General features: G+C 28.8%; 3 protein-coding genes across 3 annotated transcripts in view; 1 reads left to right on the top strand and 2 right to left on the bottom strand.

Moving 5' to 3' along the window:
- Positions 1–5,096, top strand: part of LOC107444984 (lachesin) — a 186,174-nt gene extending 181,078 nt beyond the window's left edge. Inside the window, exon 10 of the mRNA XM_016059278.4 lies at positions 4,471–5,096. Within this exon, the coding sequence (XP_015914764.1) occupies positions 4,471–4,577 (107 nt within the window). The 3' untranslated portion in view covers positions 4,578–5,096. The remainder of the gene's footprint in view (positions 1–4,470) is intronic.
- Positions 5,097–23,800: 18,704 nt separating this feature from the next.
- Positions 23,801–24,907, bottom strand: LOC147806475 (ATP-dependent DNA helicase PIF1-like). Its single transcript, XM_087149640.1, has one exon. It carries the CDS (start codon positions 24,905–24,907, stop codon positions 23,801–23,803), a length of 1,107 nt encoding a protein of 368 aa, XP_087005766.1.
- A 140-nt stretch (positions 24,908–25,047) lies between these two features.
- LOC147806474 (uncharacterized) lies at positions 25,048–26,412 on the bottom strand. The gene has a single exon (XM_087149639.1). It carries the CDS (start codon positions 26,410–26,412, stop codon positions 25,048–25,050), a length of 1,365 nt encoding a protein of 454 aa, XP_087005765.1.
- Between the last annotated feature and the right edge of the window lie 167 nt (positions 26,413–26,579).

The raw sequence follows: 26,579 nt of genomic DNA, 5'->3' as shown, positions 1-26,579 counted from the left end.
TTTTTTTGTTCCGTAAAGTACGGTAAAAAGCACGGGCACCCTATGTGCTCTCATATTTTCCATAATTTGATACGGAATTTTTTACAGTGCAGAACTTCTCAAAAGTTGTCTTTGATAAGGGACTATTAGACTAAGTTTCTTTGTTTTTTTGTGTTTCAAAAGAAAAATGTATTTATATCTGAAAAAAATGTTTTTCGTAATTTAATTTAAGAAAATGAATTTGAAAAATATCGACAAGTAACGTAACCTTATTGTCTAGATTTTTACTTTTAAGGAAAGGAAAAGTCTTTAAATTTCATTGTTCTATCTTAAGAATGCCAGTGAGTAAAATTATTTAAGTTTTTATTTAAGTGACAAAATGTATATTAAGCTTAAAAAATAAAAATTATGTACTGAAAAAGAACTATGGATAGGTGAATAAACAAATTGTTATTTTAAAGTAAACTAAAACGAGGATTTTTTTTTCTGACTTGGATTTAATTAAAACATAAAAGATTAAAAGAAACGTAATGAGGTGTTGATTCACATAAAACCAAATTTCAAAAAATTTAAAACTACATAATTAAATTAGCGGAGTAAAATCTATATGTTTCTAGTCCAATTTGTCAAAAATAACCTTCTTTGATTTTCTTTTATCTTCTAATAGTATCCTACTACTTGCACACTTTTAATCAATAACAAATAGATATTTTCTCCAAAATCCCATGTCTTGGTTTTATCTACATAGAAGGTTTCATCTAACTCTCTCCTTTTATCTGTGCTAGTATTATTGTAGATAGCATTTTAAGTATTTACTGCTTTTATCTTAATTTGTTTCAGAATATTATTCCAAATGATATTCCATTTTTGAGATATTCTATTTCTTTTGAGCACATTAGAGAAAATTAAAAGTAAATCCAGAAAAACTCTGAGGTAAAAATTTTTTTACTTGAAAAAGTATAAAAATTAGCCTTAATATAGCTTAATATAAATAAATAAAAACTTTCTTTCTTAGAGTATGTATTTTTAAAAGCTAGAAAAATTATAAATGTAACTATAATTAGCTATAAGTATAAATATAAATTTCAAAAATGCTGAAGATTAATTTGAAGAAAACCTCACATTTTTAACCTCTCATTAATTGCTAATAATGCTGATTTTCTAAAGATCTCTATTGATAAAAATATTGTAATTCCCGTTTCCGAAAAGAAATAGATAGAAACCAAAATGTTATTGTTTCATATTTTCTCAACTTAAAACATTCATTGTTTAAGAAATCGTTCAACTAATATTGATAATAAGAAATTAGAAATGGAATGGAAACTATTTTTTTTGGTTGTGATCAATATCAAATTAATGTTTGATAATTAAAAAGTAGTAGATTGCAGCTTGAAGGCGAAAATTTATTTTTCTGTATAGATTTTATAAAATTAATTGCTTATTGATTTTCTGAGGTTCTTTAAAAGAAATGTTTTTACTTGAATATATTTCCCCGGGGTATATCACTAAATGAGATTCTTACGCAATGCACAAAGAGTATTATGGATCTCATTTTATTAATTGAATTCCATTTATAAACAAAGTTTAATTTCACAAGACCAAAACTTAATAATTGGCCATTAAAAATTTATTGCTGCTCTTTTTAGTAATTATCACGCCATATAGAAATTTAGTTACAGCATATATTTGATTCATAACTTAATTTTCAAGACGTTTAACTAAATATTTTTTAATATGTTGCAAGTCTGTCTGATCTTAGAAATTAAATGTAATCTTTACATCAAAAATTACATTCAAAGACGTTTATGCTCGATAATTTAAAAAAAAAAAATTGTGATGCATAAAAGTAAAAACCTAAATAATTTCAAATATTAAGAAAAACCTAAGCAATGAGCACTAACAGATAATACTTTGAAAAATGGAGGCTACAAAATACGAAATTGTTCATATTACAGTGAAGAAGAGTTTTCATTTCCATTGATCTTTTGAATCTTGGACAAGAATACTCAATCTAAATTAAATTCATAATGAAATCTCTTTAAAATTCATGTACCGAATGCATTTTCTGCTCTTTCATTTATTATTAAACTTAATAAATATTTTATTTATTCTGAATAAAAACAATTGATTTTTATTATTATTTATTTTAATTTGACACTATTTATTTTTTTAAGTGATAAGGTTTGATTATTTTTCAATCTTATAAATCTTCATTCTTAAAATGGAACACAAATTATATGTAATACCTTGAATATAAAACCTCCTTAAACCTGATTGCATGATTAGTAGATTCATCACAAACTGCAATATTATTAAACATTACATGTAAGAAAACTTGCTTAGTATTATAATTCAAAATAGCAAAAATAAGACTTAACTTTAAGTTGACTTTTGTAGGAGTGTAAGAAATTTTGAATGTGATGAAAGAAATTTTAGATTCTTAATGGGTTACTTTTAATTTCATAAAGAAATAAATTTCATTTCTTATGCGTGATTTTTTTAAGAAATTAAAATAAAGTATATAATTACTTAAAATTACAATATCGGACATTAAAACTTTGAGTTCTCGATAATGATTACACCAAATTAAAATGTTGCATTTTAACACTATAGAAGCTTTGGGTATATAATATGTCGTAAAAAATTGCATTCCTTAGAAAGTTGGACTATATATTTCAGATTCCGACTACACCAGACATTGTAGTGATCAAAAATACAATATTTTTTGGATTCTGAATTTTTGAAATTTAATATTTGTTAGGCATCTGATTCAATTTTTCTTAAACTTTAAAGGGAAAATATTAGTTTGAATCTAATGTTCCCTTTTTGGAAAGTTGGCGTGTCGTGTTAAGGATTCTACTTTTAGATTTCAAATCATACACTGGGTTATGTAATAGGCATTTCATTAAGTTGGTATTATGATTCTAATTGAAGGTAAATAATGATGTTGTGCATGATAATAGGCATGGTGTAAGTGTTTAGATGTAACTTCTTTTGACATAAATTTGAATATGGCTCATGACTGAATGACAGAATAATTAGAAAGTGGCAAGATGTGTACTTTTTCATATTCAGTGTTTTTCTCCTATGTTTGAATTCTATATATTGTAAAGAAATATATTCTGATATGACGATAGCTCTTATATGGCTTAAATTTGAAAAAAATGATAGAGTTATAAAAGTGTGTTTCACTATGATCCTAGCAATGGTACTGTACAGATTTTAGCTACTCATGGGTTTCACACTTATATTGTGATTTACTGGATCATCATCTGGGATAAATCTGTTAATACAGAGAGAGTTTATGAAAACTGAATCTTTTTTTATTTGACTCATTGACAAATTTTGCTTTCTCTTACCCCCATATTTAAGAAATGCATAACGGTTCTAAAAGTAATGGTCTTGTTTGAAAGATTTCGGATTTGAAAATTCTGTATATTTGTCTGCTAGAACCTTAGAATAAGGAGTTATAAATTATGCAGAAATCTTAGAACTTGTTATACCATTCTATGTCTGTAGAATAATCTTTTTGAAAGTAGTATTAGAGAAGTTCAAGTGGGAATCAAATACTAGAGTCAAGCGCAAACAAAAACCAAAAAACCCCATCATCAAATCGAACAAGAAAGTGAAACTTTATGAGCTAACAGAATTGAAAAGCACAATTTGAAAAAATTTCCAGATTGCATGAATTGCGCTCCTTTTGATGTATTTTAAAAACAATTCCTGGAGAAAAATTTATAATTATTATTCCTCGTTAGTATACAACAGTTTAAACTGTTAAAATATTTTCTAAAACAATATTTTGCTTTTTCGTGGTCTTTTAAGTGGATTCCCTCTTGCTAAGATCGTAGACGCATACTGGAACGCAGCTGTAGCAATCGTTTATTGCCGTCAGTAAAAAAAGAATCAGCCAAACGCCAATATTAAAAATTTTCTTATTACAATGTTAAAAAAATTTAAAAATATTTCCACTCTAATTATTTCTTCTGTTGTCCTTAAATGTTCCTTGGTAGTGATTTTTTCAAATTTCAAATTGTTGGGTTTACCCTTGCTTAATTCGGTATTTAAGCAGTTTAGGGGTATTGGTTTTAAACAATGAATAACAGTGGCTTCTGGTAAAACTCAGTAAATTGGTTTCGACTGAAAATTAGCTGTTTTATTTGAGGAAAATGATTTTTATACTTAAGCAACTTATTTCATGCTAAATATATTCGTTTTATGTTAAGTTTATATTTATTAATTTTGGAATTTTTTAGAAATTATTATTATTTTAAAAATGCCAATTTCGCTTTGTATGTCTTTATCAAGCATTTTGTGATTTCGGGGCAGTCATTTTATAATATGAAAATAGTATTTTATTTTTCTAATAAAGAATATAAGTAATTATTAATTTGAATAATATATAAAAGGTAGAACATAGAAAAATAAAATTTGAGAAATTTTGTTGTAAATAATTTCAACATTATTTAAAATACTTATTATATTTTTCAGATTCAAATGATGAGAAGAGTGGAGCAAGTTACCTCGAAACTCACAGCATCAAGTTATTACTACTTTTGCTCTGTATTTTAACAAAATTGCATGACTATCCACGGTAACAAAAATAATTACATTGTTAATAAATCGCTCTCAGAAGGCTGGTCAGAGCATTTTGACTTTATAATGTTTGACAGCATTTTCGAAGAAAATAGACAAAAGATGATCAAGAATGGATTCAGAAATAGTTATTAAGATGAGTCCTATTGCTTAAATGATTATTTTGCGTTTTTGCAAAAACATAGTTATAAAATTGTAAATAAATCTGTAAAATAATTAAACAATTATTTATCTTCTGTAAATAAGCATTGTGCCAAACATAACAATTTCTCAAGGAATTGTGTACTTTGTAATTTACATTGTGCTGTAAAAATAAGATTTATAACTTTATTAATTTCATTTGAGCCATGCAGTATTATTTTTTAACAAATGTTTTAGTTCACGCATACAATATTCACCAAATTTAATTTCTTTCAAATAATTAGTTTGTCTAATAAAATCTTTATTTCTGTGAAAATGATCTATTACTTTTTCTATTATTGTTTCATTTTGTGAAAATAAAATATTTAACTGCTTATAAATTCTTAGATTATCAGTTTTAGTATAATCCATCTATTATTATAAAAGTCCAACGCAACCTAGAAAAAAGGTCTTCATTTGATTCTTTAAGTTGGCAAAATAAATTGTATTCAAAAACTGTAACTTAAATAAATAAAGAAATATGGATAGCACGTAACTTTAAGAGTGTAACTTTCTTTCAAAAATCTAAAGTGGAAGACTGAGTTTATTTCAATACAATGGGACGGAATTAAATGTTGATTGTTTTTCTATGATTATTATTGACCTATTGTTACTAAAGCATGTAACAAATGAAAAATTGTAAGGCATGAATTTCAAATTAAATTCGTTGGAAATTTATAACAATCAATTGAATGTCTTAATTCGAAGTCACAATCGTTAACAATTCTCTTGAAGAGAAAGCTGCTCAGAGAACACAGGAATCTGGTAAAATCACCGTACTGTGTGGCAATGGCATTTTTGGATATAACAATCATAACTCTGTATAAGAAAACAATCAGAAATGGTTATTAAACCATTCGTTTAATATTTTTTTCCTTTCATAGGGAAATGGTTCATCAAAACTTTTGATTTTTAAAGCCATAGTTCATTTCATCTCGCATTTAGTAAAAATTGCAAAACTGAAAATTAAATTTAACAGAATAAATAATTTCTATAAGATTTTCTATGGAGTCATAATAAAATGATTAAATTTTGCCACGCTTAACAAATTATGCCACATATTATAAAACCATATTTTTATAAAAATTTTACCGAAATCGTTACCAAAGCGCTTCACTAAAAATTACCTAAAGTTTTGGTGCACTAATAGAAACAAAACCAGGACAAATTTTACCACATTCTGGTGGTTTTGACTATATTTTTTTCTCTTTCTAGAATCATTCTGGAAACTTATTTAAGAATTTTTTTATTTAGTCATTACTATTTTACTATTCAAAAATATTTTAAGTCTTTTATAAATTTTCGTGACTATTCTGTATTGCATTTTCTTTGAAAATCAAAACCAATCTAAATTGATATACCTATAAAAAACTTTAAACAAGAAATAAATAAATTAGATATTTAGCTATTTCATATTAAAAGTTTTCCCTTGACCATTAAAAATTTAAATTCAAGTATAATTATTATTTATCTGTAAAAAATTTATTTTTTAAAATTTATCTACATACATAAATATCCGAACTATTTCACGAATTGAGAAAGACTTCACAATTGTTGGAACGGAAGCTTTATTATATTTTCATATAACTAGTACAAGAAACAGCTTATAACTTACATTTTCCGTTAAAAAAATGATTTTTATAATTTTCCACTGTACAAGAATTATTGTACTTTATTTTAAAAAATATAAGGTGAAAAATTTTGAAATCTTTATTGACTTACGGATTAGAAAAAAAAATTTATTTCAACGAGTTCGATAATTATATATTTTTCAAAAAGAAATATGTTAACGAAAAATTATTTACTGTTTTCGAAGAAACCTAGCTTTAAATCGGGTTAACGCTGCTGATTAACATTAAAATAATAATTTAAATAAGCTTAAAATTAATATATTTTTGTTGAAAGAAATGTAATCTCAAACGAACTTTTCGAAAAATAAGATTCAATTCTAAAATATATATATATTCTAATATTCAATTCAATTCAAGGCAATATATATATATATATATATATATATATATATATATATATATGTATATATTTATATTTATATATATTCTAATATTCAATTCAGTTTAAGGCAAAATATAAATATTAAATTCTTCACTTTCATTATGTTTTGCCCTAGTGGTAGTTAATGCATTTCATTGTATACTTGAATAATGCATTGTTTAAAACAACATGATTGATAAAATACATGACTTATTCTTGGCATATTTTGAAATTTTGTTCTGTATATATAGTTTGGGATATCTCAAAGTAGAGCTCTTTTTTTATTTAAGTTTAAAAATTTTAGAGTTTTAAACTTAATTTTAAGGAATATTTATTTGTACTTTGAAAAATTTAACATGACTTATTATATAATTATCTTATATTACTATACACGTGTATAACATATATTTAATTCAAAATTTTTCAATAACACATGACTTCTAGTTAATTAAATGAGTCTTTTTTTAATTTTACGTAACTTCTTAAAAGATAAAGTATTTGCAATATTTTAAAGTAGTTTTGATTTGGAGAATAACTTTATTTTTTATTTGTTAATTTTATGTTAAATTGAATGAATAATATGCAATATAGACTGGAATTTTTATCAAAGTGCGGAGTATTTCTTTGTAAACAAAATAAAAATATTCACTAATTTTCTTCTGCGGAAACTTATATAATGTATAGCAATATATATTATTATTTATATACTTCAATAGCATTATTTGATATACCTATACCGTAAGGGAAAGGACAGCTTTTGACAATTGCATTCTGCTTATAAGTCACACTGTTAGAAATTTCTCAGAAACATATTCAACAAAATAGTCAAGTAACAATAAAAATATGATATTCAAATTATTAACTGTGAGAAACGGCATTTGTTTTCATCAAATCGGGTTCGACAATTAAGCTTTTATCCTTCCCTTCTCGACACCCAGCAAATAAGAATTGAGAGCACGTTCTTCGAAAATTGGAAGCTAAGCCATGTGATAATGATAATGAATTCGTACTTTTATTTTCCGTGAACGAATGCCTTTTAATCTTATAGTAATAAGTATTTGGTGAACATCTCATGAAGCCAGTAAGTTTCTAACGTTCTGGGTAGTATGAAATTGCCCAGAATTTTAAGTTGAAAATTTCAAGTTGCAAAAAATTTTAAGTCGTAAGGAAAATACGTCAATCATGACCGGCTTAACAAGGGTTTGAATCCCGGTGTTGACACCATAATATTCCCTCCATTCAACTAACATAGGAGGAGTATCTAGTGTCCAGCACTATTACATTAGTGACCAATTGGAATTCGAAATCCCTTGTTAAGCTGGAAACAATATGGAGCAGTAATTCGCAAAAATGTCTAGTATTTCTCATCTCACTAGATAAAATAATAATTCCCCATTCCATGGTTCATTTGAAAAAAATGCTAAACAATCACTATATAACTCTATTATCAATTTGTTTAGGAAAATCCTATCATTGCCTAACTACAGTGTCCAGTTTAAATTCATTTTGAAACGGCGTTAGTATTAAATCATTACAAAACTGGCTAGATTTTATTCGTGGCAGTTTTTACAATACAAGTTCCAAACGGTTTAAAACATGTAAAGGTCAAGAAATGTCCCTAACTTGAAACTTTATGTCAAATCAGATAGATATACTACTGCCAGATATTTTACCGTAATTTTACATTGAAAATTCTAACGGTGCATAAGAATGTCACCGAAATTATAATCATCAAAATAAAGGAATTATGTTTATCACAACTAAATTTAAAAAGAAAATGCATATTCCATTTATTTATTATTTGTTTCAACTTTAATTCGGATAATTAAAAATAATCCTCTTTTAATAAAAAAAGGAAAATTGTTCATTCACCTATTAAAATTTAAATAGAGTGAGCATTATTTACATTAATACATGAATAAGTTTTAAATCAGTTTTCCGTTATCAAAAAATAATGTCACATTTTTGAATTCAGCAATACCGATAATATCAAATTAAAATATTTATTATTCATCTGAGAAGCTTTTTAACAAACAGATAATCCTTATTTTTAAGAATTTAATCAACTCGAATGGGAAATATAAGATTGAATTTATGTAATGGGATAAATTATTTAGGAGGTGAATACAAATAAGTTTTGTTCTTGTAAACATAATAATTAATAAATAAGAAGATCGACGCTGTACTTGCTTTATTAGCTAACAAGAATATTTCCTTTTTTATGGAGTACTTACAAAGGCATATGATGACCTTTTCAATGATGCGGAGCTGAATTTTTATTATTTTCGAAATGATTTTTCAAAAATAAGCTAAAAACATTTATGTATTGAAAGTATAATAAATTGACGAAAACACTTGATTAGAATTTTTATTATTTCATCATGAAACGTGCTTAAGATTTGAATCAGTTTATTAATTAGGCTTTGCAATTTACTTTGAAAGTTATTTTTGCCTTAACATTGAAGGTGTAATGATATAATATACATATTAAGCTAATTTTTCAGCTACATAACATCATTTTAAATTCTAAATAAATTTAACGCATTCTTTTTCAATTAAAAATCAATATTGTTAATAACTGATGCTTTGAAAGGCTAAATGTTTAAGATTTTTAATGACTGTTGCTTTTTACGAAACTTAACCTGGTTATATGTAGTACATAAAAAAATTTTGGAGTTAGCAGAGCAATAATTTGAAAACTAAACTAAACTCATCAGCACTATAACCCATTGAGAGTCAAATAATTGTCAAGTATCAAGTCTTGTACTGTTCCAATTATAGTTTTCTTGACCTTGAACTCTGGGATGCAACAGATGTTCTTCTTGGACGGTCGGCAAAGCATGGCTGAGTAGTTTGAGCCGGGGAGGCTCAGGAGTTTGAGCATGTCCAGGTTCTAAATCCAGCGTTTAATTTTTTCATACGAATTTCGCTTCCGTCTTGAACCGATCTCAGTGCTGAAGTAAAATATCCTCAGTGTTATGGGTTTGAATCCCCCTGCCTTTGGGTTAATTGTAGAAGGTTTATTTGCTTTTCCTCTCCATTTAACGCCAATATGTGCTAGAATTGTAATTCAAATTTGGATCGAAAAATCCTTGTCTGTCACATTGATTGATCGAAGAGTCACCTCGTCTTCCCGGTTGTGTACAAAATTACAAGATTATGGAGTTAAACTTTGATAGCCGCAAACTTAGAATTGAGTCAGCAGTTCAACGCCAGGTATAAAATAAAATAAAAATGCCTATTATTTAGTGTCAAAGCTCACTTGGTTCTCATTTTATCTCGCCACTGAAGATATAAATGGCTGAGTCAACCTGCCTTGTCCGAGGATAGAACCCAGGATTCTAAGCATTACCAATCAGCCTTCTAGTTTCAATAATTTAAAAATATAAAAATGATACATTGTTGAGAAAAACTGAATACTTTTTAAAGCTAACTTTTTTTCAGATTTTTAAAAATACTTATTTTTTAAGAATTTCAACTTTTATATAATTGAAAAAAAAATCTATATTTTGAATTAACACAGTAATAATTTTAATGCACAAAATTGTTATATTCTTTAAATTCTATAATTTTCCACAAATATGAAAGAAAAATCAGAGGTTGGGCGCCAATAGCGGATAGATGCCCCAAACGTGCATAAATTATATATTATATATACTCTCTGTTAATAATTAGATAAAAATAAGTAAGTCTCAACTCTTAGGTCTCAATATTAAGAAAAGAAAAGTTTTGATAGCAAAAGAGTATCCATCTAGGTTTATAAGGTAAAATGCCACTGCCCGGTATATCATAAACTTATGTTTTTTTATTAAGGTTAAATGCCATCGCTGAACGGATGATGTTTTAAGGGTAAAAGACACTCCCCGGCATACACAGAGTGTTATTTTTTTTTCTCTGAGGATTAGTGTTTTTGCTTCCTGTGTTCTCTAAGATGATGTTTATCTTACTGTACTGAAATTGATTATTAATGCTAAACAGTAAATAAAATAACAACACAGCTAGACCACATATTTGGACAATACCGAAATTTATAACAATTAAAGTTCGATTCGTTTTTTTGAAAAAGTATCTTATAAATAAAATTTATGGAAAATGCTCACGCAACGAAAATTAAATAATGTTAATAAGTGTACGGCTTGATCTTAACGTACGTTGATAATGTGTTTTGTTATCTACCAAAAAAAACATTGAGCAAATTAACATGTATTATTATTATATTAGCATGCATCATTGAGTTAATTAGCATGTATAATAGCATATAGTTACAATGTTCTTACAATGTCCGTTACAAGAGTCGCGGTGGCTCAGGGGATTAGAACGCTCGCCTTCCAATGAGGTGAACTTGGTTCGAATCCCAGCGAAAGCTGGTTTATTCGAATTCCGCACCCAGCTAGCACGGACCACAGTGGTGACGCAAAATAGCCTCAGAGGTAGACAGATCATGGGTTAGAATCCCCTTGCCGTCAGGCTGACCATGGGAAGTTTTCGTGGTTTTCCTTCTTCATGTAACGCAAATACGGGTTAGTTTCATCAAAAAGTCTTCCACGAAGGCAATTTTCTCCCCATACGTGAGTTCCCTTGTTTTCTGGATTTTGCTCAAAACTACAAAGCTACGGAGTAGGACATTAGTATTTATAGTAGACATTTCATATTTAATATTCTACCTATTTGTTAAAAGTCTAATTTGAAAATTTTGAATATGTTTGCTTATGTAATTGAACTGTTGCGCTCGCTTCGAACTTCGCTTCGGAGTGTCCCCGGATGCCTCCTTATGGTGGTTGGACGGGGTTAAGCTGGTTATTAGTAGTCGTAAACCCAAAATAAAATTAGGTCGGTGGTTCAACGACGGCTATAAAATAAAATGTCCTTTACAAAGGCCGGGATAGCCTGGTTGGAAGGGCACTGAGCCCATGTCCAAGAGGGAGTGGGTTCGATCCCTGTTGGTGAAAGACTACCCGTGTTGTAAATGGTGACTGATGCACGTTAAGTCTGTCGAGTCAGAAAGTTTTCCATAACAAATCATACCTCTGGGGGTACGGATCCCGGAGTTCCCTTGTCTTCTGGGTTGGTTCAAAATTACAAGGCTACGGAGTTCAACATTAGTAGTCGTAAACCTAAAAATTGGGTCGGCTGTTCAACGACGGATATAAAATAAGATATAAAGCACCCGTTACAAATGTTGATTTACTTTACTTTATTCGCTTTACGCCAGGTGGCGCAAAGAACCATTTTCCATCCCTTTCAGTCAAGGGCAGCCTCCCTTTCACTCCCCAAGACGTCTTTTTTTTTTATCATTTATCTATAGGTTAGTTCCAGTCAGCCTCTTTTCCGTTTTCCATCCGAAGGCCATGTCTAAATTTTATTAGTCAGATTCTTTGGGGGTTATTCTTAGCTTGTATTATATCCAGAATCTTCACTTTTCATTTTTATTTAGACGGATTTAGTTTTTGCTTCATTAAAGGGCTCGCTATTTATGATTTTATTTGGTTAGTATATCTTTAAAATTGGTATGAGACATTTAGTTTGAAAAGTATCAAGTATGTTATCTTGTTTCCCTCTTAGTTGCTGTTCTATGTTAAGTTCTAAATTCTACATAATTTTCTGAAATTATATTGCGTTTTTTTAATTCTTGCTGAGATCTACCTCGGTAGTTACGCTCACTTCAAGGTGTATAGTGTCAGTATGTTTGTTCAATTTTATTTCCATTTATAGACATGCCATGTGAAAGTACATTAATTTTATTTTCCTAAATCACATAATATCAAGCCTGAGCGATAACTTTGATTAACCAATTCTCTTTTCATTGGCACGACTCATTGTCCAGGATGGGCTTTGGCCTTCTCAACAAGCCTATGCCAGGACATTCTTCCCTTCGCCAAGGTTCTCCTGTTTATTATTCTTTAAACTTATAGGTCTTTTTCAAGGCAGTCTAAAAATCTTAGGTTTGGCAGTCCTCTTTTTCCTGTACCTGTTGGCCTGGCTATGAAAACTTTTTTGGTTGTTCTGTTGATTAACCAATGCCAGAGCAAAATAGGATGTTTCCTATTAACTTAATTTCCTATTCAATTTAACGTTGTTGCAATAAATTCAATTGGAGCTCTGTGTTATGTATGACGCTATTGATTATATTTTTTGTTATCAAACAAAGAGCGTGTATACCATTAAATGAAAAGTACAAAAAAAGTTTTTTTTCCTCCCTGTACCCTCTATCCTATTTGAATTGGTCTCCATGCCTTCTTATTTGGAAGACAACAATACAATATCGTGTGTGTGATCAAGGTCCTCTGGATTATCTCGAAATTCTATCGTATTCCAGTTTTCTGGTCTTTTAGTGTGGATCATATTATTCAGTCAAGGACTACATTAAATAACGTTCCAGTCATTTTATAGCTCTGTTTGATTCTCGTCCTGATGTTGAAACTACGTATTTCTGCACTTGTGGCAGAGCTCAACAGATCGCTCTAACTGGTCAACGCTAGATGGCACTACGTGAGCCAGAGACATGAACTACAACTTTCACTTCTAACTCTTGTTAATCGCGGAATGGTGACACACGGATACTCTGTCCTGACATAACGCTCGACACACGCACTTTGGCCTTGCTCCTATCTAAAATTGTGTTTGTGTGTAACCCAGAAAATACTTCCATTAAATTTTATATGTGTTTAATGTATCCACATTTATTCTTAAGCTACATGGGCATAAACACACTATTTACTAAAATATCCCCATTACTTCTTTCATACAGGCATTTAAAAAAAAATTTGACAAAATCAATGTAATTGAAATAATACTTACTTTAGAATGGTGTTAAACCATTTTACAAATCATCAACCATTAATATCTTATAATCATAACATCATTATAATCACATATATAATTCTATATATTACGGAAGAAAAAAACAGCTTTGAAAATCTCATTTAAAAAAATCCATGTGAATGAGCATTAATTTTACTTTCCATAATAGCATTAATACCTAGCTTAAGTTTATCCTAGTATAATGAGATATTCAAAAACGAAAATTTTGATTACTAAAATAAACAACGTCAGAGCAAAATAGGATGCCTCTTATTAACTAAAGCCTCTATTCACTTTAATGTTAATGCAGTCAGTTCAATTGAAGTGCTGTTTTATGTATGACCTTATTGATTATATTTTTTACTGTCAAAAAAATAGCTTATACACCATTAAATGAAAAGTACAAAAAAAAAGGTTTTTCTTTTTTTGTTTTTTTTCCTCATTTCTTCCCTTTTATCTGAGTACTCCTTCTATTCAGCGTAGACTTTAATTAGAAGAAGCCAAAAAGCTTTCCCTTTTATGTTTGTATTTTCATCGATTAAAAAGTTCTTTGAAGATGTATGAAAGAAATTCTTATAAATATAAATTATTTTTCCTCTGTTGGCAACGGAAATAAAGGAACTCTCTATTTTCATTTCATCTCTACTTTCATAATTTTATTCATAAGAGTAGAGAAACTTTTTATGGAAATAATGATTCAAAATTATAGTTTTCAAAAGTTGTTTTTGACTGCGTAACAAATTATCTGTTCTAGACATCTAAAAAACATACATTTTGAAAACTGAGACTGTTCATTGAAATTGTTAATATTTCCAACAAATTGATTAAAGATTTCACAAGATTAAATGCATTTTTTTATGTAATCAATTAGTTTAAACATTCACAATGGATTTTTCTGGTAACTTTAAATATCCATAGAGAATAACTTAAAATCTATCCAATATCTAGTAATTTAAAGCTTTAGAATTATTTTACATTTTAAAATATATTGCGCTTCAAAAGTCACCATATGATTTTAAAAATTATATGCTTCAATCAAATTGTTAGGCTTTTTGATAATGTGGTTGAAAATTCCCCAAGATTAATTGCTTTTTTGAGCTTAATCAATTACTTTTAGTTTAAACAATGAATTTTGTAAAATATTTAAGAATAATATTTGAAACAAATCATAAACCATCCAATATCCAGAATATTTTAACCAAATAGAAATTTACACCTTTTAAAACGTATTTCATTTCTCGTAAAAAATACAACATATTAATGGTTTACAAATAATTCTAAATTTAAATTTAATAAAAATTGAAGAAAATAATATTTAAAAACATAAAATAAACTTAATTTTATTTAAAAGCCAAAAAATGATTAAAGGCAATTAAAGTATTTTATGTAATTTGTTGTAACATTACAGCAACAAAGTTTATTTATAAGATCCCGGCATTTTAAATTGATTAATGATTAAATTATCTGAATTATATAATAAAAATATCAATTAAAATTACATAAATTGTTTAATTAAACTGTATAAAAAATTTAATAATTTCATAATTTAATAATTATATATTTAAATAAATATGACTTAATCAATATGACTTAATCAATATCTGTAAAATTTATCTAAATTAATTGATATCATATGTTAATATTATCTTCATTTGCCGTATTTAATATATAGAAAGAAGGTTTTTTAGTAATGCACAGACCTTTTATTTTAATTAAAAATGAAAGAGAGGGGATTAAAAAATGCCAATTATTTAACATTGTTGAATTAAAAAGTATTTGATATTTCTTAAAAAGAAAAGATTGATGAATGATAATATATAATATTCCCTTAGGAGGAGATTTATAAAACTATTTATCTTAAACTTAAATAATACTACAAATGAAAAAATACCTTCTATTTTACCTACTGTTTAATCTGCTTACTAAATATAGAGCACAGAGAAATAACAGCATCGACTAGCTAATTTGCATCAACTTTTCAAAATTGCTAAAACCTCGATAGGGTTTCATATTCATTAATTTCAACATTCCAAATTAAAAATTTTAACGACTTAGGTATTATTCCAGGTTAGTATTCCAGGTAATCCAAAAATGACCAATCTAGAAGAAAAAATATTTTTGAAAAAGTCAGAAGAAAATAATGAGCAGTTAGCTGCTTTTTGCTTCGGAAATTGGAAATTGTTTTCCTCAAATTTAAAATTAAGTCATAAAGTTAGTCAAAATAAAACATGTATTAAAATTTTTTTCCTCTGCTGCATGTTAGATTTCTATAAATGAACTGTGTACTTGTTCTTATGCTAATTTTGTTCTCAGACTTCACTATATGCTTCAAATGGTAGTTATTTTAAAAGCATTACTTGATAGAGTTTCTAAGTTAGTGACATAACATGGTGGAAAATTTCGCAACTAGTTTGGAAGATTAAGGTATCCGACTACCTTAAAAAGAGGATTTTCACAAAAAATCTCTTTTTTATTTTATTGCTTTATAATAATGCCCAATTTTTCTAGTTTTAAAAACTGATTTGTTTTTGAATGCACGTCAAGCAGAACTTTAGTTATAGCTATTTTAGTAACAGATGACAGCTGTCCAACTTACCGGAAATTACAGAAATGAAGCCCGTAGTAGGTAATAGTTTTAGTTCCATTTCTATTTGTGTGTTTATTTTTCTTAGATATTTAATTTTTAAAAGCTCTTAAACTCACGGCTAATAATCTGAATTATATTTTAATTAGATTTTACGTTTCGTGGTTTCTGTTTGTGGGTAACATGAAAAGCTAGCATATTTTCTGATAGTTTGTTTACATTTGAAGCGTACTTTCTATATCTTGATTTTGATTTGTTTTGAGGAAATTTATTGATTTCTTTCAAAAAAATTTGTTATTTATTTTGATGAATTTATTGAAATGGGTAAAGGACGTACTTCTCGATCTAAGAAACGTAAATATTACGGTAATCAACATGCCACCAAAAGCGATGATTTGAGTAAAGTTGATTATACCATTTATTCAAAATTGTGTAAAGCAGTTGAATCTATTACTTCAAGCTCTTCAAAATTATCGATTTCTATGGATGTCAAGAAAGAACTGATGCCTTTGGAGAAAAACAATCTGTGTGGCAATCGAATAATTGATATTGAGATCCTAATGGTGATATTAGCTTCATTATGTTGTCCGGTTTGCTATGATAACAAATTGCATTTAGAAGAAAATTCTAGATTTGAGCTATTATAAATATTATAAATAATATTTTTTACTTCTAATTATTAATAAAAACTATATTTAGACATATATATTAAAGTGTGAAAATACAGTAAGATGGTTGTTTAATAAAAAATTGTTCCTGTGTTAAATGCTTTATAAGTAGTAGACTTTTGATGTTATTCACTAAATACTTTAAAATATCGCTAAATAATACGTTAAAATATCGCTACGTTAAATAAAACTAAGAAAATGTGTGAAGGAATGTGCCCCCTATAAAATATAATAACTTCCTACTGACAAAAATGCATAGTTTTTGGAAAAAATTTAATTATAAACTTTAATTGTGTTTTTCTCAAAATGACAATTTTGCTGTTTTTTGTCTACGGAAAACAAGATAACTCAACTAATTATATTAAATTTGTCTTCAAACTTTCAGAGATTGTTTCTTGTATTGGTGGTTATGTAACAGACCTCCAGAATTCAGATAACTGTATTATTTTTTGTTTTATGAGATATTTTGCAGTAGATAATGTGAAGAAAATGTGAAAAAAAATGGAAAAATATGCTTAACACTCCATAAATTTTTTTAATTTCATGCTATCATTTAAGTTGAGGTTCATAACACTTCAGAGGGTTATACAAAACGGCTCAAAAAGTTTGATAGCTGCATGTACAATAGTTTTTTGTGTAGAGTGTTTTCCGTTAATGAGTTATTTTCATTAAAATTATCTAAAAAATACTCTTTAAACAAAAAATTTCCTGTATATTAAAATTTTCTCTATTAAATATGTTTATTTAAATTAATATACAATATAAATTGCAATAATGTTGTGAAAAATATTTATTTTTCAAAAATTTTGTCCCGAAGGTAGTCGGATACCTTAATAAGAATAAGTTTGCTGCTTCCTGGATGCAGCAAACTATACTCTGCTATCTCGTTTTGCTTTTCTTAAATTTATTTTTAAATTTTTCGGATATCCAGTACATAAAAAAACTGATAAAAAAATCCAACTTTATCTATAAACTTTATTGTTGCTGCAGCATATTAAGTTCAATTGCAATTTAAATTACTGCTATCAAATTTAATCTATCTTTTAATTTATCTCGATTTTCGTTTCTATGATTATCTCTGGTTATTCCTTTTTCAAGAACAAAATATAGTTCATTTATCTCACTTTACGTATAAATGTATTATATTTTTCTTCATCCAGCAAATGCATAATTTTTTATTCATTAAGGATCTGATTCATTTATTCTTACTCATTCCTTTTTTATCATAGAAAAGATTTCAACAATGCTAAAATATAGGAGCATTTCTCATTTCTTAAGGACTATTTTTTTTAAAAAAAAGGTCCAAAAGCATGATTTATTTGTCAAAAACTATGACGTTTAAAGATTGCGCTAGCTACACCGTTGACAGTGCATTGGTTCAAGAATTTCTCTCTATCAGTGACTCTGACAGTCGTTATCTTTTCTGCTGACACGGAAAAAAAGTTTCCTTGTACTTAAAATTTGATATATATATATATATATATATATATTTAGAATTCTATAATATTAAGTTATTTCAATCCAATTTTCGAGAATTGGATCTTTTTTTAAATTTAAAACTGCAAATAAGCCCATATTTTCCTTAACCAAATTTATATCTGCTGATAAAAAGATTAGAGTTTTGTAAAATTCTAGTTTACTCCTAGATTTCCCCTCTTTAACTTTGGAAAGATTAAAGGTGTGCATATTAAAGGTCTAGATTTAGTGAAGTGGTTATATGCCGTAACTACAAGATGAGACGAAGTGAGCCACTAATCAGTAGTAAACTGTAAAAGTGCTGTTTTTGTATTGAAAACAGTTTTAGATATTAAGAGGAGTTCATTACAAAATTGCAGAGCATCGTTAGTTTAGCGTGTAGTAAATTGTATGGCATATAATAGGGTCCCAAAATGGGATACTTGGCGTTTAATGGGACTAACATAGCTCACTTACACACTACGCTACAAGTTAAACGTTTAGTTTCATTACTTGTATATATTTTGATAAAAATCGCCAAATCTATTTTAATGGGATCAATAAAGTTAAATTTGAAATAAACATGCTTGAACGAAGAAGCAAAATGGTTCATAAATATTTTTACCAGTTTTATTATTATTCTTCAAATTTGCCTGTTCTACATTTTTGTATGAAACAAAATTTTACACTTTTTGTGAAGCACTACTTTACATTTTTCACAACACAAAGGAGTATTTTTTTTTGCACAACTTATATTTTGACTGCTTACCAGCCTGTGTAATTAAGTGATTAACTCCATCAAATCGAATGTTGGTATTTACTTGCCCATGTGGTCCAAGTCCATTAGGCGAAGTCTCCGGTCCGTCCCATGACTACATCTCGAAGAAATGTTAATTTTGACATCTGTACATTAACCTCACGATGAAACTTCCATGATGATACCACAGCCATGTTAAGAATGTTGGTAAAAAAGGGCCACCACCACTTTTTACTATTTATTTTTGGTCTGTAAGAACTGAAATCGGTCAAGAATATCAACACCACCCATGTTCTGATTATATGAGGCAACTATTCCAGGTAGAGGTAAATCAGTTTTCTTCCTGGACTTTTGGCACCAACGTTTCACACGTCCTATTGGTTCAATTCCCTCAAAATTTGATGCCAGGAATACAATTTTATTATCTTTCCATTTTACAACACTAACACTCTTTGTTGCAACGCAGACATAATACTACAAGCACGTATAACTACATTTATGACCTGAGAATTTATCAGTATCTAATGTTTCCATATAATCAATGCTTGCTGCACAGTTAAAAACCTGCGAGCCACTTTTAAAAAATTCCTTAGAAGAAAAGAACCACACTCACCGAACGATTAGATCAAAATACTGAGAATTTTTTTCTTTTTATCTTACAGTTTGAAACATTCTATGTGACAGAATGGATAATGGGAGGGGTCACAATGAGCAATTCAACACCTGCACTGATAATATTTGACCTTCAACAACAAAAGAGAGGGTACTAAGTATGACGAAAAAGAATCTATAAATATTTGCCTTTATGTAAATGTGTTGAGGATGGTGTTAGTCACAGAATGCCAAGTCTCCCATTTTGGGACCTCTTTAAATAAACAACTGTAAAATCGGTCTAAATAAATTTTTTTAAATTTTGTTGGCGTCTATATGAAGACAGAACAATTGTTTTGTATATTCAATATTTTTAAATTTCTCGACTTGAAAAATTATTTTTTTTCTGAAATTATTTTCATTTGAAGTAAAAAAAGCGATTTTGATTACATTTAGGCAATTTCTAAATAAACAATTTTCATTTCTAACCTTCTGTGAAAATTTCTAATAAAACTAAAAACTTTCAACAGTCGATAAAAAAATATAAAAAATATACATGTGAATTACTCAGCGAGAAAAAATTCTTGAACAAAGGTTCCCAAAATAGGAGACTTGGCGCTTAATGGGTTTTAAGACCACATGTGCTTACAGTAATGTGGAAAATTACTTTAAATTACTCTGTTTTTTTATATAAAACACGTGAAAATTATCTGCAATGATTTTAAAACTAATTGAATTTAATACTATTTTTTTAAATTTCAGACAGTAACTATGATAGTGATGATATTGATTAATTGACTATGATAGTGTAGTCAATTAATTTATATCTAAATCATACCACACGAGTATTTGTCATCAAGTTCTCCAAGGTATTTTTAATTAAATGAAATTTGGAATGGAAAAGCCAGAATTGTAACTGAATCCCGAGGTGAAACAATAATATTAAAACTGTTTATTTAATCTTAGCGTAAATAAGAAGTTGTTATTTAAAACGACCAACTAGCTTAATTTAAAAGTCAAATTCAGGATTGTTTCCTTCAAATTAAAAATTAATAACATTTATTAAAAATATAAAATTTCGGCAGTTTTATGTGACCAAATAATGTAGTGGTGCAGTAACTATTCAAATAGTCCAATACGTTTTATTATTTATGTATGCTTAGTATTACTTAATTTTTTTACTAAAGACAGTAAAACCTTAATCTAACAACCATGACTAAATCTTTGAAACTCTCAACAACTACAGAAATAGTATATTATTTACTTAAAGTGTTGATTCGTTTGAGGTCAGTATCATCAAAAAGCATCCTTGCACTGTAAAAAATTCCGTTTCAAATTAGGATGTAAAATACCAGCACTTTGAATCATTGCATGTAAAATCGTTCTTCCGTAAAATTCATTTTAAAGTAAAATATTATGCAATAATTTTTAAAGTGATATTTATTAAAATATAGTGATTCTGTAATTTACGGTAATTAGTACTGTGAAAATTACGGTGTATCAGATTTTTTTATATTCCGTAACATGTTGAGGTAAAAAAATGGATTTAACGGTAACAAGTACCGGGACAATGAGTGTCGGTACTTTTTACCGTAATTTGATCCGCAATTTCTTACAGTGTAAGTATGAAACTCATTTACTAGAAATAATATAACTCGATGACAATGAATATTACTTTTATAATTTTTCATCAAAAGTCGCATCCAACAATTGCTATTAATTTTACTTTCCAACAGAAACTAGGCCACTTTGACTAATTTCGATCGGTCTATCTCATTTACGTTAAACTATTAGATGAGTAATGCAAATATTTTCCAGAATATAATGATTTGTTTGTATTGATGTTACAATAAGTAAATTTGTCTTACACAGAAAATATTTGGGAAATGTCAATCACTGAAAATAAATTATTCGTCATTGCACGAATTTCGTGATGTTAAACATAAAAAATCGGGGACATTCGATCTTCCAAAAATCATTGCGTGCGTATTTAGAAATACAAGTCCTTATTACTTCTTTTCGTTTTTAAACAATAATATTTGCAGAGCGTTGAAGAGATACGCGTGCATTAAAATAAAATACATAAATATAATATTGGGAAATGTGTTTAAAAATAAACAGTTTGATGATATCTAAAATCGCGTCCTAAAAGAACAAACAAATGCAATATTTATTTCATCCATAAATGAATTTATTCACCTTTTTTGTATTCATAAAGTATCGGATAAAATAAATTTTATAATTTAATTATATTATGATTTCTTTATAAATATTGGAAATTGAATTCTTTAAAAAAGTTTGATAATCTTCTAAAAAGAAAGCTGTTTTTAAGAGTGGTGAAAAAGGCAAATATTTTTTCATTTTTATTTCACTTATGCTATACGCTTTCAACACTTTGACGTCATTTTTTTGGATTTTGCAATAAGAACACCACGTAACAATTAACCTTTTATATTATAAACTCTTTTATTGGAATGAAATAAAACTATTCAAAGTATCAAAAATAATATTTTTGAAGCATTAGAGTTGTCTTTAATAAAAATTGTCTAAAGGAAAAATGAACACATATAATAGTTTAAGAAATATAGTAACGATAGCAGCGCCACTTTGCAGTGTTAAAAAAGAGTGTGACGGAAGAACACCACAAACTGTTTATAACTAACTAGTTCAAATGAGGGATTTTAAAGTGGATGCAAAGACTTGATAATAATAATATTTCAGAAGTCGTTCTAATATTATTGATAATTAAAAATACTTGATTCCAAAGTCATATTATTAATAATGGAAGATACTTAATAATTTAAGTCCAAATATCAGTTGATGCGTTATTGCACTATACTTCACTACTCCAACTAAAAATACTTCATAACTGAGTCGTGTCGAAACTCTTCCATTACATCTAATTATAAATGAATGCTGTGTTTACACGACGTTTTTACCTCTTTTACAGATCCGATGTCGAAGTACGCCTTTCACGAAAACTTTAACCATTAAGTTCACATTTCTAAATCCAGGAAGAAAATTGTCTTAAATTTAAATATTCACTTTAAATGTTTACAGTGCACTCAGTTTTTGAAACTAAAATCACACTGTTAATAGGCTGGTTAATAGGGCATGCGCTCCCTCAGTGGTTGAGAAAAATAAATACTTTTGTAGTTAACTACAACTTTATTTATTACAAATGTATTGAACTCAATAAAAGTATGAAATTGATTTAAGCAAATATTAGGAAAAAACTTAAAAATAATAAGTCAAAATGGAAAAACACCAAAAGCAGCTAATATCAAATTTTTCTTTTGTAAACAATTTAATTAAAAAGTTAGAAACCAAAAACAAGCTAAAACGAAATTTTAAAGGTATGTTTGTTAGCAAAAACAGCACTTCATCAGGGGACACACTGCCTGCTAACCCACTGGAGCCTTTCTGTAGTCAGTAGTAAAACCAAAAACTGAGCGTTTTTATTAAAGTAAAGCATTGTTCTACAAACTATAAAAAAATAGTCAATACAGTACTCAAATATTGGCCCTACTATTTGTATTTACATTTCCCTTGAACAGTTAAATTAATTATTCCAAAAATAAAAATAATTCTGATGTTCAGTATTGAAATTATAGCCAATGCCTGAATCTGATGCCTGATGTTCAGTATTTATCTTTAAATTATCTAAATAACATTCTTAACAATATTAAAATCTTACTACAATAAAACATCTTAAAACTGAATCTCCTTTAACCATGTACCTTTAAGACTCTGTGTGTTGTCTAGTGCCAGTAAAGAAAAAAAAAATTACACACACACACACACACATATATATATATATATATATATATATATATATATATATATATATATATATATATATATATATATATATATATACTAGTGGACCCGACGGACGATGTCCTGTACACACGTCTTTAATTGGAAAATTTCAAATTTTTTTGAATAAGCAGTAACAATCTGGATTGTTTTGATGCAAATTTTTATTAAAAAGTCTTCATATTATCTAACGTCATTACATAAATCTTATCACAATTCGACCAATCGATAGCGTGTGAGTATGTGTATACTACCAGCGTAGTTAAGTGTAGGGGTTGTTTTAAATCAAAACTTAAACTTATTTTAATTAAAGGTTAAAAAGTGAAAACTTAAACTATTTTATAACAGATATATTTTTTCAATTAAAAACATCTTAAGTTATCGTAATGCCATTAGATGTACAATATTTTTAGTTAATCCTTCAGGAGCATACACAAACAATATGGAGGGTTTTCCAACTCTGGAACACGCAACATATAATTGACCGTGAGAAAAGCACGGGTTTTCTAAATCTAAGTCACAAATTGTCATTGTTTGACCTTGTGACTTATTAATGGTCATAGGAAATGCTAAGCGGATTGGAAACTGCAAACGTTTGAATGGTATAGGCGAATCTGAAGGAATCATTTGGATCCGCGGTAGAAGTACAACTTCACTTTGAAATTTTCCACTTAAAATAGTGGCTTCCAGAATGTTACCCATGATTTTTTTTATGACCAGTCGCGTGCCATTACACAATTTCGGAGCATTCAAATTTCTAAGCAAAATTATAGGTGAACCAACCTTCAATCGCAAATTGTGGGGTGGCATTCCAGGTAAATCCAGTGAATTTAAAAACTCGGCAGGATAGTTGACAACTTCATCAGTATCAACAACAGTGTCAATCGATTTGAATGTAATTTCACTACCAGGCAATAATTGTTGTACTTTAAAATTGATTGCGTCAACATGTAAATTTTTTGCGGCTAAAATAGCTCTCTCACGTAGCCATGCATGATTAGTATAATTATGTGGCAAATCTGGAAAGATACTTTTTATTAACTCCTCTTTGGTAGGCACCATGTTGCAAAAATTCTGAGGGAGTCGAATATATTGTGTATCTTCATACAATTGAATTTTACCATTGCCAATGTCTAACAGTTGTTCAGAGAATCTTGATGATAATGGATCATTTTGAAGTTGAACTCCCATATTAAGAGTAAGGCATAATTTACTGACACTTCGCCACAGATAAGATTCTTTCAAACATGCGTATATTTCGTCCGCATATGTCGCACGTGGAATGACGGGTAATGTTTGTCTGAAATCACCTGACAGCAGCAGTAGAGCACCACCAAAAAGCCGAGTATTATCTTTGATATCTTTTAGGGACCTGTCGAGAGCTTCAAACGAATGCTTGTGGGCCATTGTACATTCATCCCAGATAATAATTTTACATTTTCTCAAAACTTCAGCCATGCCTGAATGCTTCTTTATGTTACACATTGTTTCGGGATTGGTATGAATATTCAAAGGTAATTTAAGTGCTGAATGCGCTGTCCGTCCACCATCAAGTAAGGTTGCTGCAATGCCTGATGAAGCAATTGCCAATGCAATATGATTTTGAGATCGAATGCGCGCAAGTATTAGTGAGATGAGGAATGTTTTACCAGTGTCACCTGGTGCGTCCAGAAAAAAAATCCACCTTGTTGTGCTGCAATTGACACGTTAATTTGATCATATATATTTCGTTGCTCAGCAGTAAGTAATCGTTCATTGTTAGCAACAAAAGTAGCCAGAGAAGTCATATCGAACTGGTGTTCACGTTGAACGTCGTTGTTGATGATATCTGCTGCTTGGCGGATTGGCGCTGGCATGCCAAAATTTATGAGCGGCATGTTCGAAATAAGAATATAAATATCATCAATCATTATTAATGCCTCGTTATATATTTCTGCGGAGAATTTAGTACTGAGATTTTGATTAGTAATTCTAATCCTATGCAAAATATCCTCACTCATTGAGCCTTTATATTTATTCCACAGAGCAGATGCTTCAGACGGAAAACACGTTGTCAATATTATTGAAAATAATTGACGAATTTGCTGTGGAGAGGAGCTCAGTGCTGCATCTGCAAGTGTGAGGTCCCAATGGTTATCATCCTCCAATAAATGTAACTCTCGACACGCATCAAAGAAAGTGCCGTATAAAGTACCGTTGACTTTTCGCAAGTATTGGAAGGATGTCGGTCCAGGAAATTTAACCAATAACAAACGCAGAAAAAAGCATTCGCGTTGCTTAGGATGAACTGTATATAATCGTCCTAAAGAATTTGTCATAACTATGTTGGCAAATCCTGGGGCTGGAGTGCCTCGTTTCCGTGGTTTCCAACTTTTTGATTGTTTATTCCATGTAAAAAATTTAGGAACATCAGTATACATTAATGTCTTCGCAAATTCACCAACAATATCTTGTCGATTACAAAGGTTGAAAAATTCAGTAAGAGTTGTTTCTGGAGTTGTTAAAGTTTGTTGTAGTGCATTCTGTTCTGTGAAATAAGCACGCTGCTCATTTTCAAGATGCACAGCCAAATGTACAACAGCAGGATACCTTTCATGTATAGGAAATGTAAAAATTCGCCAAATAGCTTCATTACTACTTATGTATCGTCCCATTTGATAATGTGTTATTTCGTCATTCTTATTTACATTTTGAACAGCAAATATAGCTTTATCACTGCCCTTATGAACGTACTTACAAATGTACTTGATAGACTTCACCGAACTGCATAACTCAACGTTTATGTGTGCTTTATAGGTTTTGCACAGCAATGGTGAGTATGGAACCACCCAGCGATTATCGATGTCAACTTTTACACCGTTTGATAGACGCAATTCATATGATTGACCGCCATTATCTACATCTCGTACGACGGTAAGATGGATAACCATTGATATTGGTGATAGTGTCAGTTTGACATGGTTTAGGAAAACGTTTCGTACATTTTCCATTATCCATACATGGTGACATCATGTTGAGAGAACCACATGGATCATGGATCATATTAGTAGTCACAATGTCAAACAATTCTTGATCAACATTCGGATCTGGAATTTCCGCTGAAAAAATTTTGTCAATTTCTTCTGGGCGTACTTTGTCCACAAACCAAATCAAGATA

This window comes from Parasteatoda tepidariorum, chromosome 8 (assembly GCF_982258835.1).
Source record: "Parasteatoda tepidariorum strain Cologne lab strain chromosome 8, Ptep-v5.0, whole genome shotgun sequence".
Taxonomy (NCBI): Eukaryota; Metazoa; Arthropoda; class Arachnida; order Araneae; family Theridiidae; genus Parasteatoda; species Parasteatoda tepidariorum.
Note: the sequence above shows the minus strand (reverse complement) of the source record. Positions and strands in the feature narration are given on the sequence as shown.